The following is a 16,717-nucleotide window of genomic DNA, read 5'->3' as shown; positions in this document are numbered from 1 at the left end:
CATCCGATTCGGCAGAACTGCGGGAAGGGATCTGGGGGTCAGAGTGCATCACAAGCTAAATATGAGTCAACAGTGTAACACTTGTGAGAAAAATAAACACCATTCTGGGATGTATTAGCAGGAGTGTTGTAAGCAAGACACGAGAAGTAATTCTTCCGCTCCACTCCATGCTAATTAGGCCTCAACTGGAGTATTGTGTCCAGTTGTGGGTGCTACGTTTCAGGAAAGATGTGGACAAATGGGAGAAAGTCCCGAGAAGAGCAACAAACATGATTAAATGTCTAGAAAAGGTGACATATGAGGAAAGATTGAAAAAATTGGGTTTGTTTAGTCTGGAGAAGACCGAGTGGGGGGACACCTAATAACAATCTTCAAGTACATAAAAGGTTGTTACAAGGAGGAGGGAGGTAAATTGTTCTCGTTAACCTCTGAGGATAGGACAAGAAGCAATGGGCTTAAATTGCAGCAAGGGTCGCTTAAGTTGGACATTAGGAAAAACTTCCTAACTGTCAGGGTGGTTAAGCACTGGAATAAATTGCTTAGGGAGGTTGTGGAATCTCTGTCATTAGAGGTTTTTAAGAGCAGGTCAGACAAATACCTCCTGCCTCGTGTGCAAGGGACTGGACTACATTACCTCTCAAGGTCCCTTTTAGTCCTACGATACTATGATTCTATAAAGTATAGTGCAGCCCATACAAAGCAGTTAAGGGTTTGGCAGATGAAGAGCGTGGCCAGACTTTTAGGTTAACTTGGAGAAAGGAAAGAAGAGGGTGTCTCATAGGAGCTGACAGGATCCTGGAAGGAAAGGCTCCAGTGTGGTTCTGATAAGCTGCTTGCATTAGTAGCTCATTTGAAGAGGAAAAACGCACGTAGGGCCTGATCCAAAGCCCATTAAAATCAGTGGTAGGTCTTTCCATTGACTTCTGTGGGCTTTGACTCAGGGTCAGGATCCAGATAAGGAGGAGGAGACACATACATAAATAAGGCAGACACGAGATGGAACCAAGTGCCAAATGGAGCATTAAAATCAAATACTGTAGGAGAAATAAATGACAGCGAGAGAGAGCATTGAACTGTTCATAGGGAGAGAGGTTACTGCTGCAGCTAACACCTTGGACTAGAGCTGAGGTCCAGATGATGAGTCATGAATAGATTTTTACTTCCTGGTTTTGTAGCAGGCCTGGACGGGCCATATGGCCTCTTTCCTTACCCTTAATGTTCTCCTCTTCCTTCCTATCTTAACCCCAAAACAAACCATAAATAGACTTTATTCACAGACGTGGGAAGAGAGATGGCAAGGGACTGGTGATTCAGAATAATGGCCAAGAGAAAGCGAATGAGCTGGTCGTAAATCCCAGGTAATCTATTTTTCTCATGTGCCCCATGATGTATCACTGTGTGTATGTGCTGGGGAAGTAACACCTTCCCTATCTGAGTGCAAGGGCAGCCAGGATTAAATCATCCTGTTTGTAAAGGTGCCAGTAAAAGTTAACTAACCATCGCTTCCTCGGAGAGCAGTAATCATGTCCAGTCCCCTCCATCACTCGCCGGTGAGAGACACTGGATTTCATCGAGGAGGAATTGGGAATGGCTTGTCAGCTCCTCCTCCTGCTGAGATCGATTTAAACAACCAATATGGGCTGATTTTAATTAGCAGGTGGGTAGGGATCTGTATCCATTTTCCTTGACCCGGGGGGGATGTTGTCAGTTTCAAGAGCTAAGCTCAAATTAAGCCAAGGACTCATAGAAACAATGTGTCCATTTGGCCAGTAAATCACCACCATTATTGGCATCTTCATGCTATTAGGAGAAGCAGGGCCGTAGCAACAAAGAACGTGGCCCCCTCCGAACGGTGGCCCCCTCCGAACGGTGGCCCCCTCCGAACATATGTCCGGGCGGGGCCCCTTACAATGCAGAAACTGGAATGCGGTATTTATTTTGCCACTTTTAGGGGCCCCCTTCCTTGCGGGGCCCCCTCCGGTCGGAGGGTACGGAGGGCGCTCGCTACGCCTCTGAGAAGAAGGCCAGAAAAATCAATTTACCAGCAGTCGGTGGTTACCCTGCCCCACGGCTTGGGGAGATGACAAAGAAATAGAACCATTACAACAGTAGCACCTCACCCTAGCATGCCTATCCTGCCGTGCTAGCAGCAGAGAGCAGAGCCCATGCTGGTTTGTGTGGGGTATGGAATTGGACCAATGACCTTGTCTCAAATAAAGGGAGTTTGAGAGACAGGCACTAGCTAAACAGGGGTGAGCTTGCATTGGAAGAAAGGTTGAAAAAGAATGGGACTGTTTAGAAGGGAGACAGCTAGGAGGGGGTGAAATAACGCATGGTATAAAAAGGCTAAATTGGGCACTTCTGTTTACTCTGTTTCATAATAGAAGAACAATGGGTCAGTCAAAGAAACTGAAAGACAAATTTAAAACTGACATGAGAAAATACTTGTTTTTACAGAATACATTTAATATGGAGCTATACCTATCTCATAGAGCTGGAAGGGACCTTGAAAGGTCGTCCAGTCCCCTGCCTTCCCAGCAGGACCAAGTACTGTCCCTGACAATTCCCCCCCCCCCCCCCGATCCCTATCCCTCCCTCCTAAACACATCATTATCCCATGCAACTCATTGCCACTGGATAGCACTGAAGCCAAGCAGTCAGTAAGATTTCAGAAGGGATTCTCTATCAATACATGTAATGGGAACAGCCACTGTTCTATGGGCTATAAACCTTTGTGCTTCAGGGTATGAGCCAACCTCTAATTGAAGGTGTTATAAAGAAACTCTGTGTATGGGCAGGTTATTCTGTAATAGTCCAATGTGAGGTTTTTTGTCCCTTATTCTGAAACATCTGGTATGAGACCAGGTACTGGATGAAATGTGTCACTGCTTTGAGCCAGCCTGCCAAGGATCACGTTCCTACTCCAAGGAACACAAGTGGATGGCAAAGATGCTACAGGTTGTGATTCACCGAGAGTCTGTTTTTCATCTGAGAATGGAAACATTAAAAAAGGGTGTTCTGTTAACCTGGGAAATAGTATACAGAGACTCACTGCAAAGCATTCATCAAAGAACAAACTGGTATTATGGAAGAGACCACCAAACCCTGAATGAAAACTTCTGCTGGTTCATTAGTGAAGGCCTCGTTAGCCAATGTTTTTCTTTTGGGGTGAGGGCAGCTAAAATTACTTCTTAAAATTAATTTTGTCTAAGGAACACAACATACACCTCTACCTCGATATAACACTGTCCTCGGGAGCCAAAAAAATCTTACCACGTTATAGCTGAAACCGCGTTATATCGAACTTGCTTTGATCCGCCGGAGTGCGCAGCCCCGCCCCCCCGGTGCACTGCTTTACCGCGTTATATCCGAATTCGTATTTTATTGGGGTAGAGGTGTAAATACTAAACTGCTACTGGGCAGAGTATAATGCTTTGTGGAGGGTATTTATAGGGGAATCTTGTTATTGTGACTGGAGTCTATTGAAATGTGAAATTCTTTCAGGGAAGAATTTCCATTTGTGTGATATGCCGTTTCATGATACCATTTGGGCATGCAGGGAGATAAACCTTGAATTTTGAGAAATAAGTGGCAAGTGAAGCAGTGATCTCTAGCTTAGCAGAAAGATGCTGCTGTCTGTATGTAATTCAAACCTGGAGATTGCTAGCAGATTTCTGTACAGTGGGCTAAAGGCGGGTGTCGTGGGTAACAGCCAAGTATTTCCTTTTAGAGCAGGTGAAAAAACAGCTGACATTCCTGGTTGTTTTCCTAAGTGCTGAAAATGACTTTTCCAGACCCAGTGTCTGTATCCATTTTATTAACATTTGATTAGCAATTACTCCTTACTGTGCTGAGTTTGAAATAGGAGTACAATTAGGAACAGGTTTCTTCTCTGCCTCTTATATACTGCCAAGGTGTAGCAAAGTCAAACTCCCAAAAGTCAGACCTCTCCCAACAAAAATGAGCTCCTTGTTGTTTTCTTTATAATGACCCACCCCCTGCTTTTTTGTTTAGCGCATGCTGCCAATGGACGTTGAGTTTAACAGAATAGATGATTTGCTGCCAGCGCGACTGAGCAACGTCTCTGGTTTAATAAGTCCTGCTGCATTACATACATTGCGCCGCATCAGCACAAAACGCCATCGATGGGGCCCCGCATGGGTGCAGAATTCTTCCCATGTGCAGTCACTTGCAGGATTGGGGCCTCCATCTGCAGGGTGGATGATCTGAGTGGAGCCAGTGAACGGGAAAGGAATGGAGTGAAGGGTATCCCCACTCCTCTGGTTGGAGCTGGTGGACTATATAATGCTAACTGCTACTTGTGAATAAAAGAACTAAATTTGGTTCTTGTTATTTCTAGGACTAGTAGGTATGGGGGTGTGTGTGGAAGGATTGGTTCTTTTTGTTACATGCTTGTATATGATCAGGCCACAACGCTCAAAACACATGAGTTTAAAAAACAACTGCCCCTGTTGAAATGGGTCACTTCTCTCCAGTCTTGTGATCAGATAATGATCTCTGTAAGCAGAACAGCCACAGCTGTGTTTCATATACACTCCTGGCTGATAGACTGAGCCTGTAAAAGGGGAAAGCATCACATTAAAATCTGTAGCTTTCCCATGATTCAGCCATGATTTAAATACCCCCATAAATTGTTAAATCTCACAGGTTTAAAGGTCAGGATTCCACTCATGATTTTTTTTGGTGGGGGGGGGGGGATCAAAGTAGTATTTTCAGAAGCTGGGTATTTAAGAGAAAACCCCCTGACTTAGTGAGTGTTTCAGGAGTGTTTTCCAAATTTCGTCCATTTGCATTGTGTCTCTAGGAGTGAGTGGGTGTAGGCTTGTTTGTGATAGGTGCAAAAGGAATCGTAGTTTCATCATTTTAAGGTACCCTTGAGTCGCCTAGAAGAAGCCACCCAAAATGAGTGGATGCTACTGACCATTTGGGTGCTTACATCTCCTGAACCCCACGGCTGTGACTTATCCCTAGTATGCCCTTCCTTGAGACACAGTGATAGCATCAGATACAGAAGGGAGAGTCCAAAACGAGGACAGTTTCTGCAATTGTGTAGATTTGAGGATTACATTTCCATGATAATTCTGAATATTATTTTAGCTGCAAGCTCAGTCTCAGTCTTTTCCAGTGGCGTTTGATCATATTCCAAAGGCTTACTACAAATATGGGAAGAATTTCAGCAAAACTCTTGGAACATTTTTATTAAATTCTTTCAGTCATGCAAACTAAATTAAAGGACAGATATGTTCACCAGAAGACTTACAAATATGAATTCAAACTTCCCTCGGCTCCGTAGGGAATTTTTCGTTTGACAGAAATCATCTGTATTCACCCTAATAAACAATTCATTTCACTGCTGAGTTTGTTTTATATTTTATTTTTTAAAATTATGTTGCAATGAATGTTTTTGGCTTAAAAGGGCAGGGTAGTTCTGGCTCGATTTTGGTACGTCATCTGGGTTTGTAGGCATGATTTCAGTGTTTGTTATCGTAAACTGAAGTGGGTGGTGTGCAGTGCTGCGAATCGCGAGTCTAAGATAAGAATGCCAAATTAGGCTACAGTTTAAGGAGTGAAATGCAGATTTCTGTTTAAGGGCTATAAAGATATGATTAAAAATGTGTCGGAACTGTTACTGTGCTTATATTTAGAAGAGAAAACAGCAAGGGCAGGATGTCTTGGGTGGGTGGTAAGGTGGAAGGTTCTGTATAACGCACTCATTAAGAAGGATGAGCAATAGAACTTTTCACCAGTGGCCAGTTCAAATCCAGCTGGGTCATTACTCCGGTTGTGTATTTGCCCCTTCTGTTTTTGTCTGTAAACCTGGTCACTATGCAGTTATGAATTATCTGTCGATTAAGCCTGTATATAATGAACAACAAACGGGAATGCCTTAGACCAACAGTTCTCAAACTGTCGCGACCCTGTTTTAATGGGGTCACCGGAGCTGGGGTTACACTTGCTGGGGCCTGGGACTGAAGCCGGAGTCCCTCCACCCCGGGTTGAATCCCAAGCCCCTCCACCCAGGGCGGCAGGGCTCAGATTACAGGCCCCCTACCTGGGACTGAAGCCCTTGAGCTTCAGCTTTGGCCCCCCCCATCCAGGGCGGTGGGGCTTGGGCGGGCTCAGTTTTTGGTCCCCCCTCCTGGAGTCGTGTAGTAATTTTTGTTGTCAGAAGGGGGTTGCGATGCAATGAAGTTTGAGAACCACTGCCTTAGACAGCCTTACCTACAGTAAGTTACCGTATCAATACAATGTTCAGAATTGGTTTGATTTTTTTAAACCTCCATCAGATCCACAAACCAAGCCATATTATGAACATTGCCATAAACAGGGCTGTTTATACACCTCTACCCCGATATAACGCTGTCCTCGGGAGCCAAAAAATCTTACCGCGTTATAGGTGAAACCGCGTTATACGAACTTGCTTTGATCCGCCGGAGTGCGCAGCCCCGCCCCCCCCGGAGCACTGCTTTACCGCGTTATAGCCGAATTCGTGTTATATCAGGTCGCGTTATATCGGGGTAGAGGTGTATTTAAATCTTCTCTTTGGGATGGTATCCGAATTGAGGTGGGCCAACATTCTCAGCCACATGGACCTTAGAGGTTCAAACTTTAAAGCTACTGGATTATTTTCTTCATGTGTGTCCTGTCCCCTCCTGGGAAAGATACAAATGGGACATGTTCTCAGCTGATGCAAACTGGCATTGGTCCTTTGAATGTAATGGAGCTGTGATGATTTTCACCAGCTGAGGATGCGGCCCATATTTATCTTTTGTCAGTTACAGTGTGTGCGTGTGTGTGTGAATATAGTATGCTTATAAAATTTGTTGATGACCGCAAACTCCGAGGGTGGCATGCACTTTGGAGGACAGGATTAGAATTCAAATGACCTTGACAAATTGGAGAATTGGTCTGAAATCGACACAATGAAATTCAATGAGGAGATGTGCAAAGTACTACACATAGGAAGGAAAAATCAAATGCATAACTACAAAATGGAGAATAATTGGCAAGGCAGTAGTACTGCTGAAGTGGATCACAAATTAAATAGGTATCAACAGTGCGATGTAGCTGCAAAAAAGGCGAATACAGTATCATTCTGGGGTGTATTAACAGGAGTGTTGTATTAGGATGCAGGAGGTAATTGTCCCACGCTGCTCAGCACGCATGAGGCCTCAGCTGGAGTGTCCAGTTCTGGATGCCACACTTGAGGAAAGATGTGGACAAATTGGAGAGAGTCTGGACGAGAGCAAAAAAATGATAAAAGGTTTAGAAAACCTGACCTATGAGGGCATGCTTAATCTTGAGAAAAGAAGGCTAAAGGGGATCTGAGAACAGCCTTCAAATATATTAAGGGCTGTTATAAAGGGGTCAGGAATCAGTTGTTCTCTATTCCCACTGAAGATGGGACAAAAAGTAATGGGCTTAATCTGCAGCAAGGGAGATTTAGGTTCGATGGTAGGAAAAACTTTCTGACTCTAAGGCCTGGTCTACACTGGGGGGGAGTGTGGGGGGGATCTATCTAAGATACACAACTTCAGCCAAGAGAATAGCGTAGCTGAAGTTGACGCATCTTAGATCGACTTAGAATCACTTACTTTGTGTCCTCGCGGCATGGGATTGACGGCCGCTGCTCCCCCGTCGACTTTGCTTCTGCCTCTCGCCGAGCTGGAGTTCAGCAGTCGATGGGAGAGCGATTGGGGATCGATTTATCACGTCTACACTACATGTGATAAATCGATCCCCGATAGTTGGGAATTGGTCCTGCTTTGAGCAGGGGGTTGGACTAGATGACCTCTTGAGGTCCCTTCCAACCCTGATATTCTATGATTCTATGATTCTATGATAGATCGATCACTACCTGCCAATCCGGCGGGTAGTGTAGACGTACCCTAAGGAATCCCCATCACTGGAGGTTTTTAAGAACAGGTTGAACAAACACCTGTCAGGGCTGGTCTAGGTTTACTTGGTCCTACTTCAGCGCCGAGCGCTGGACGTGACTTATAGATGTCCCTTTGAGCCCTATATTTCTATGATTCTATGATATTATATATATTCAGTGCTTAAATACCAAAGGGATAAGTGCCTTACAAATACCCCCCCCACACACACACACACACGTGTGTGTGTATAAACACATTCCCACCATTTGTTCTATATTTTGGATTGGGTGCATTATAGAGCTGTGGTGTATTTTTGTCATTATGGTTTGGCAGAGAGGTGATCGGATATGGCTGTAAACTCTTACAGCTGGATAAATTGTGCTTAAGTTGAAACTTGCTCATTGTTACATACTACTTTACTGATCATTACCCTGTATATTTTTCTGCCTCTTACCGTAGACTTGAAGCCACAAGACGTGAACTAGCTTTAATGGCAGGGTAACATTTAGGTTTAGTTGCTATTTAAAGAGGAAGAAACTATGTTCAGTCCACCAAATATAACTTCACAAAGCATGTAGACTGTAGTAATTGTTACTTAATGACTTGTGGATGCTACTTTTGCAGAAGCCAAAGCACCTAATGGTATTCACATGGGAGCTGTACGTTATCAAAGGGATTTTCAGTGCTGGCCTCACACTGCTCCTAGAGAAGTCGGTTTGTGTTTCACTGACTTCAGTGTGAGCAGAGGTAGGCGAACACTGAATGCTTATGCCAGCCCCACCCATACCTCTTCAATGGCGGGATTAGTGAAAACGTCTATTGCGGAGCATTTTTTGTTCTGTGCCTTACAGCACCTGGCAGCCCAGGGTCTGGTCCGTGAGCGTGGCTCCTCTGTAATACAAGTAATAAAACTTAGCTTGGACTGAAAACAACTAAATCAAGTGCTGCTTAAGGGCTTGTCTCCACAATCAGTTTGTGTCAAAGGGGTGCCGTGCACTAAGTGTCCCCGTGGGGCTGCTGCCGCAGGGTAAAAATCCCGGAGTGTGCTTTGATCTACCCTGCTTGGAAACAGGAGGCGATGAAAGCGCACCAGGGAACTTTCAGTGGGTGGCAGTGAGGACCACCCGGGCCCTCGGCCTGCGGCAGGCTAGCGCAAGGTAGATTTACGCCCCAGTTTGCTGCAAACTAAGGGCTGGTCTACACTGGGAACTTCCATCAGCATAGCTACGTCTCGGAGGGCTACATCTCAGAGGGCTTGCTCATGAATTATTCCCATGAAACGAAATAGAAGTTTTGCCTGAACTCGGCAGGTTCGTGCTCATGCTGTGTCCATTTGACGGCCTCAGATCAGGATCTAGCCCATCAAGCTTACAAATTAGCACTGGTTGGGTGCACTAAGATCTTTACATCCTCGTGGTTAAACTGTAATGCATCCGCTCCTTGTTCCTCTCAGGCAAGAATGGCTAAGCCGAGTTAACTGACAGCATTTAACGTGAGCCTTGCAAATGGTAACCCCAAACTTTTCCTAGGATAGGGCTCTGATTTCATCCACCTTGCTAGGAATCCCGGACTGTGCTCACATTTCACATTCTTTCCCTTGCCTCCCGGTCACCCCTTCCAACTCCCCATTGTGCAAAGAGCAGACGGGATATACGTTCTCATTATTTGGAGCCCCGAGTGCTGAGACTTACGGCCCCTTGAATATCAGCATTCAAAGTCAGGGCTCTCTCAGCATTTCTGGCAAAGTTCCTGTTATGTTATCTCTGTAAATCCAGAGAGATTAAGCTATTAGTTTCCTGCAGACTTCCTCCTCCCCCCGCAAAAGACAGCTATTTAGGAAGTCCTCCATAATTTAATATTTGAAAACACACACTTGAGATCATCTCATCTTTACATTCCTTCCCTAGGACAGCTTATTAACACTGAACGTCTCCAAGGGCTTAATTCTCTGCTTTAAAGTTTCCCAGACGTTTACCGTTTCAAGTCAGTAATGAAAGAAACGTCTCTGGTGTTCTCCTCCAGGCTCTGGTATTTTATAACTCTAAAGTCCTATAGTCTATAAGTCTAAAGGAGTGCCCGTGGAGAACGTTTTGCCTGGGAGTGGGCGTGGCAAACTCCAGTCTAGGCCCTGACTCTGCAAGCTGCTCCGTGTGAGCAGAGCTGAGTGGTTGCATAGGTGTCTGGAGCAGCTGCAGGATTGGTACCTCGCTTCGTCCTCGCAGCATTGTGTGTCGCAAATGAAAGACACCCCCCTCCCCATAGTATCCTGTTTTGAGAGTAAGGGCCCATTAGTGACTGCGTCATGGGCCTGATCCTGCCGTCCTTCCGCGGGGACAGACTTGTGGCTCCTGTGCACGGCATGAGGGAGCAAGCTCTGCTCACGGGCTCTCTGGGGAGGTCAGGAAGGATGGAGTCGTCCTCCCTGCCCCAGAATGGAGCCCCAGCAGTGTTGCTCTGTGCCCTCAGTAGGATTTGCTGGCCTGTGCTCCCTCTCCATGGAGTGTAGTTGATCGAAATTGTCTTGGACCACATGGCCATACTCAGCCTAAGCCTCCAGCCAGGCTGCACCGGGGGAAATCTGCTTCAGGGGGCGCAAAGATTCCCCTGGTGCAGCCTCAGCTCCTTCCCTGCACAGCCAAACTGCCATGGTCTGCTGGATTTATGGGGTGGGAACTCTCCTGCCTGTGGAGAGGTGAGATGACAACATCATGTGGTTTGGGTTTTGTGTAGTTTCCCCCTCCCCCCAAATATCAGCTGCAGGATTTGGCTCTAAAGTTACCTACTTAATTTCATTTCATCATCTGTGAGGTTGTGGGAGGCACTGGGTGTGTGTCTTCATGGTTGCTACTCATTGCACCAATTTCTAGCTCTTACCCTATGAGTCTATGTTTACACTGCAATAGAAGACCCACGGCACGGCGTCTGCCTGGGTCAGCTGACTTGGACTTGCAGGGCTTGGGCTGTGGGACTATGAATAGCAGTGTAGATGTTTGGGCTCATGCAGGAGCCTGGTTCTGAGGCGTTCTGGTTCTGACCCGCAAGGGGGGTGGGGTCTCAAACCCCAGGCTCCATCGTGAGCCCAAACACCTACACTCCACAAACCCAAAAGTCAGCTGACCCAGGCTCTCAGACTTGGTGCCGCGGGTTTTTAACCCAATAGTGTAGTGGTCCATGGCCGTTCCTCTCCATCAGTCTTGGGCAGAGGCCACGCCCCCTCACTGTGTTGTGCCTATGGATGCAATGCTCAACACGGGAATTAGCAGTCTAGGGATTCTGGCCCTCTGGGCAGGGCAGAGCAATAGGCGGTGTAAAAGCTCTGATCCTCGGCGGTTGATAGAACAACAAGCAGTCTCAGGGCCCTGAGGTGGGGAGGCTGCCACCCCCGGGGTGGGGCTGGCAGCAGGGGGTAAGAGGACCTGGGTGCACCCTAGTCCACCGCGTCCCAGCCCAGGGCCCTAACAATGGGGATCCCACTGATCCGTCCTTCCGCGGGGAAAGAGTTCAAACATCTGAAAAATAGGTTCTTCAGGAACGCCCATAGAGGGCCCAAGCCAAAGTCTGTTAAAGTGAATGGAAACGCCCCCTCTCTCCCCACTCCCCTTGACTTCAGTGTGTTTTGGATCAGGCTTCAAGTATGTGACAAGATGATCTGTAGGTGCTGTTGAAAGGATACACGAAGTCATACCATTCCGACCACTCAGTCTTCTCCGTTTTCCACAGTAATTTATTAATTCACTTTGAGTTCTTTTCGTAGAAGTCTTCTGAAAGCCGTATAAATTAAAAAGGGAAAAAAGTGGAAGGGAAGGAGAGTTTGTTGTGAAAGAAGAGCAATGGTGTGAAACCAAGGAGCAGATGGAAGTATATCTGCTGTGGGAGTTCTCTTTGGTGTTACCATATGGGAGTGTACCCAGATAGCTGGTACTTTAATAGAGAGCCACGCAGACATCAGCTGTGACAGGTGATCGTCTTTCTATAAATGCAAATAGGTTTTTGAACTTCACAGGGTTCCATCTGTAGGTGCTTTTTGTATTAGGCATTCAGAATGCAGTCTCAACGCCCCCAGCAAAACGGCCTATTTAATTGTTCAAAAATGTCCACCTTAATTTTTTGTTTCAACTCCTACATATCTAAAATATTTCACAGCTATTTTCCATACACCATATTTATAAATATGTGAAGCAAACATTTTTTATATTGGTAGTTATTAAATGTGTGCAACATGTAAATATGGGTGGCATGAAATGCAAAAATGAAGTGGATTTGAGTCTGAACCATTTGCTTTTCATTAGGTTATGCAACTCTAATAGAAACAGTAACATGTGTGTTTACATTGCTGTGGACATGTGAAGCCAGACGCTGAAAACATTCCTCTAAGGTTGTATAAACTCCAGCAACTAAATATTTTGGGAGCTGTTTTCTAACGCCAGCTTAATAGTTTAAAAGTATAACCCGGATTCCAGATATTAAAAATGCCTTGAGAGGTATGCACATCACTGCAACAGATGAAACTAACTAAACCTCTAAAGTATGCAATAAGCTTCTATTTTGCAATATCTTCTCTGTTACTTTTCTTTTTTTTTTTAATGTCAGGAGATTAAATTCAAGCTTTTAGCTATGTAGTGGTACAGATGGAATTTTTCTGCATATATGAACGGGCTGACTCAAACTTTTCAAAACAAATCTGTTTATGATGGAATAGTTTGGTTATTTTAGAAACAGTAAATGGGAAAGATCAGCAGGAGGAAACCAATAACCCAAAATGTGCCCGTTTCCTTCCACCCTGACTAACGGGACAGGATCAAGAATTTCCAAGCATGTGTTTGATAGTAATCTTAGTCTTACAGTCATTAGAGACATTTGATTTTACTCAGTGTTTTTAGCTGTGGAACATATCCTGATTAGCTAAGGCCAGAGCTTAATTTGCACCAGGGCTTGTCGGGGCCGAACCCCAGCACCTCTGGGCTTGGCAGTTCATAGTCCCAGCTCCTCTGCGTTGGCTACATCAGTTATGAATGTAAAAAAATTGCTTGAGCCCTGGCACTTCTTTCATTACAAATTAAGCACTGGTTAAGGCTTTACACAAAGCGATCTAGGCAATTTTACTGCTTGAAGAGACTTTCAGTTACTTTGGATGAATTAAAAGTTCTTTTGTTTCATTATTTCTACCATATATGTCAGGTTCTGTCTTGACCAGTCACTTTTACAAAACATGCTCTCTTGATGGGATTTAGCACAAGGCTGCGTGCCTCTGAAAATCTCACCCTTACGTGCTAGGATCTGCCATTTAACCAGGCTAGAGTCATTGCGGTTTTCTAGTATCCCAGGATAGCCAAAACCCCCTCTCTGGACAAGTGAAATTATACAGTGCCAAAAGCTTCTCACTTGCCCTTAACAATCCTGGGTGCATTGAGTGACCAGAACAGCCAGGCTAAAGCTCCAGCCCCCTTTTCCTTGCAACCTCTACCAAATAGCCAAAGAGCTGGCTGATTTGCCCATCTCTGGCTCATGTCACCCGTACTGCACGTCGGGAGCAGTGCACACCACTAACTTTGCATGGCTCTGATATAAGAGCCTGACCCTAGGGCAGAGGTGGGCAAACGACAGCCCGCGGGCCACATCCAGCCCACGGGACCCTCCTGCCCAGCCCCTGAGCTCCTGCCCGGGAGGCTCGCCCCCAGCCCCTCCCCCGCTGCTCCCCTTCCCCCGCAGCCTCAGCTCGCCCCACCGCTGGTGGGATGCTCTGGGCAGCGGGGCTGTGAGCTCCTGGGGCAACGCAGCTGCAGAGCCTGGCCTGACCTGGTGCTCTGTGCTGCGCGGCTGTAGCGCCACCAGCCACCGGTGCTCCAGGCAGCACGGTAAGGGGGCAGGGAGCAGGGGGGTTGGATAGAGGGCAGGAGAGTTTGGGGTGGTGGTCGGGGGCGGGGGTGTGGATAGGGGTCAGGGCAGTCAGAGGGCAGGGAACAGGGGAGTTGAATGCGGGCAGGGATCCCCGGGGCAGTCAGGAAGGAAGGTGGGGTTGGATGGGGCGGAAGGGGGGCAGTCAGGGGACAGGGAAAAGGGGTGGTTGGATGGGGCAGGGGCCTGATGGGGGAGTGGGGGGCAGTCAGGGGCGGAGGTTCTAGGGGCGGTCAGGGGACAGGGAGTGGGGTGGGGGTGGATGGGGCATGGGTCCAGGGGTGGTGGGCCATCAGGGGGTGAGAAATGGGGGGGGGCGGATAGGATGTGGGGGCCGGGCCACGCCCCCCTCCCCTTACTGGCCCTCCATACAATTTCCAAAACCCGATGCGGCCCTCAGGCCAAAAAGTTTGCCCGCCCCTGATCTAGGGTGATAGGACTTTTGTTGCTGACCTCTTTGAACACGAGATTTGGTTCTAAAGTCGGATGGCTGCCTTTTATTGGACAGTTGAATTCTGACATCCAGGTTATTCTTAAAACAGTTCTCCCTAGCTATAATAGTATTGTTGTTGGGCCTGATTTTCTGAAAGGCTGATCCCCTGGACTTTGACTGGAGTTCTCAGCACTTCTGCAAATCTGGGCTATTATTTTTGCTTGTTTAAATAGCATATGGGGGGCACCATGTGTCTCCAGCCTGGTGACGCACAAGGATAAAAATCCTGCAAGATCTCTCCTTTCTTTTCATACTTGTTACTTCTGAGTGGGGCAGTTCTCTCTCCAACCAGCATTTTCTTAGAGATCTTTATTAGGTTGAGAAGACAGAGAGTCCAGTCTCTCAGGCCTTTGCATGCACCACACCCATCGAGGTCTTCAAGTGTTCACTTAGGGTTCCAAACCACTAGCTCTGCTCCCACTGAAGTCAATGGGAGTCTGGCTGATTTCGGTAGGAGTTGGACCGGTACTGAGTGCTTTTCTGCAAATCCCACTCTTAAGGCTGCATCCTGAGCCCCACTCTGACAAAGCAAAGGGGCCATATATAGCTGGTTTAGAAAGCCTGTTTGGGAATTCTCCTTGTGGCACATAGCCAGGGGTAGGCCAGTTCCTCTGTGTAGGGAGCATGTTGGGGGCAACCTCAGGGCAAAATTCTTCAATGCAACTTTTTTTGCCATTTGTCTCATCTCAATTGTGTACAGGAACATCCCTGAGCTCTTTAACGAGCTGACACTTGGGCTTGATGAGTAATTAACTTTCCCTCCTGCCTGGCCCATTCCTCCGTCATGCATGTCTCAAGCAAAGGGTGTGGAAGGAGTTGAGGTTATTAAAGTACGATTTCTGCTGTTCAGAATGAATCAACACCTGGATGGGGAAGCCCTGCGAAGTGGGACAGTGGTGAAGGGGGCTTTCCCATGGTTCTGTGCCACCTTGTGTCTTTCAGCTGTTGAAAGGAATGTCAATATCCCGGCGAAAAGCTCCAGACAAAACCACGGATGAGGATGAGTCAGAAAGCGGAGACTGTGATGATGAAGATGACTGCAGTGGTGGCTCCGGAAATGGGGAACTAAGGGTTAAGAATCAGCTCCGGTTCTTAGCAGGTGACGAGAATAATTACTTGAGTTTTCGTTCCCGTTCTGAACGTTACCTAGTACTTGGGCACAAGGGTCCATTAACGCTGAACTTAATGGAATGAGGCTAGGGATGAATCCGGCCCCGGGAGTCTTTTCTTCAGCAGACACGTGGCAGATTTTTGTATGTAAGCATCGCTGACACTAGCAAGGGTGGCTAGAATAACAACCCAGTGACCTGAGAGGAGAGGAAGCTTTCTGGGGAAGTTGGCTGCTCCTCAGGTGTCTGTAACTGGGAGGTGGTTTGCATGGCCCCTCTGAGGGGGCTCCATTACACCCATGTGTAGCTGATTTCATCGCCCTGTAGGTGTGTGGTGTATTCCACAGTATGGAAAGGTGCAGTAGCCACTTAGTGAAGGGAAAGCGGGTTTGGGGCTAATTCTCATCTACACTAAGGCCCGTGTAAACTGCTCTGACAGTGTAAAGGGACCAAGTGGATGTCAATATTATGTACGTCGTCCCCCCACTACTCCCCCAAGACCATTTACACAGCCTGGGAGGTGTAGGATGGCCTCAGTGTAAGTGAGAATCCGGCCCACTGTGTGTGGGACGAGGCCACTGCCTTGAAGTGGTGCGCCTCCTTTTTCAAGGCCTGTGTGTATGAGTCGGGTTCAACGGGAGATTTTAAATGTTGTTATGCACAGGTGGTGTTGCCAAAATGGGGTTGCCAAAGCTGGTGTTGGCCCTGGGCCCCAGCAAGTCTGAAGCCCAAGCCCCACCACCCAGGGCTAAGGTTATATGCCCCCTGCCCAGGGCAGAGGCCCTTGGGCTTCAGCTTTGCTACCCCTCCCCCCCCCACCACCACCACCCGGGGCGGCGGAGCTCGGTCTTCAGTTCCCCCTCCAGGGGCCGTGTAGTAATTTTTGTTGTCAGAAGGGGGTCACGATGCAATGAAGTTTGAGAACCACTGTTCTAAAGCAAACCAGACCGTTTCTATTTCAACCTAGACTGGTACAGCTCCACTGAAAGCAGCAACTCCCACCACTTCCCTGATGTACCGAGACCAGAATATCCATTTAGGCCTGATCTGGGGCAGTTGAAAATTGACCTTTGGTGGAGCTACACCGACTTACACCAATTTAATTCTGTTTCGAGGGCTGTATGCTTCTCTTCCTAAAGACTAGACAACTGAACCTGGATAAAATCAGCCCTGCCGCTTTGAAGTTTAAGAGGCAAATTTGGACGCTTAAACTAAGCCCAGATGTTTATAAATACCCTTCCATTGATCTGGGACAATTAAAATATCCCTAACAGAGTGAGGGCTGAGAGATTTAATAGCAGCCTCCTATCCAAGATTGT

The 16,717-nt window shown here is 47.0% G+C and overlaps 1 protein-coding gene across 1 annotated transcript in view; it reads left to right on the top strand.

Annotated features, from left to right (window-relative positions):
• GPC3 (glypican 3) overlaps positions 1–16,717 on the top strand; it is a 253,518-nt gene that overhangs the window by 191,454 nt on the left and 45,347 nt on the right. The window contains exon 7 of the mRNA XM_026653014.2: positions 15,232–15,388. Within this exon, the coding sequence (XP_026508799.1) occupies positions 15,232–15,388 (157 nt within the window). The remainder of the gene's footprint in view (positions 1–15,231; positions 15,389–16,717) is intronic.

Source organism: Terrapene carolina, unplaced genomic scaffold (assembly GCF_002925995.2).
Source record: "Terrapene carolina triunguis isolate 2854851 unplaced genomic scaffold, T_m_triunguis-2.0 Scaffold131, whole genome shotgun sequence".
Taxonomy (NCBI): Eukaryota; Metazoa; Chordata; order Testudines; family Emydidae; genus Terrapene; species Terrapene triunguis.
The sequence above is the reverse complement of the archived record's forward strand: the minus strand, read 5'-3'. Positions and strand labels throughout refer to the sequence as shown.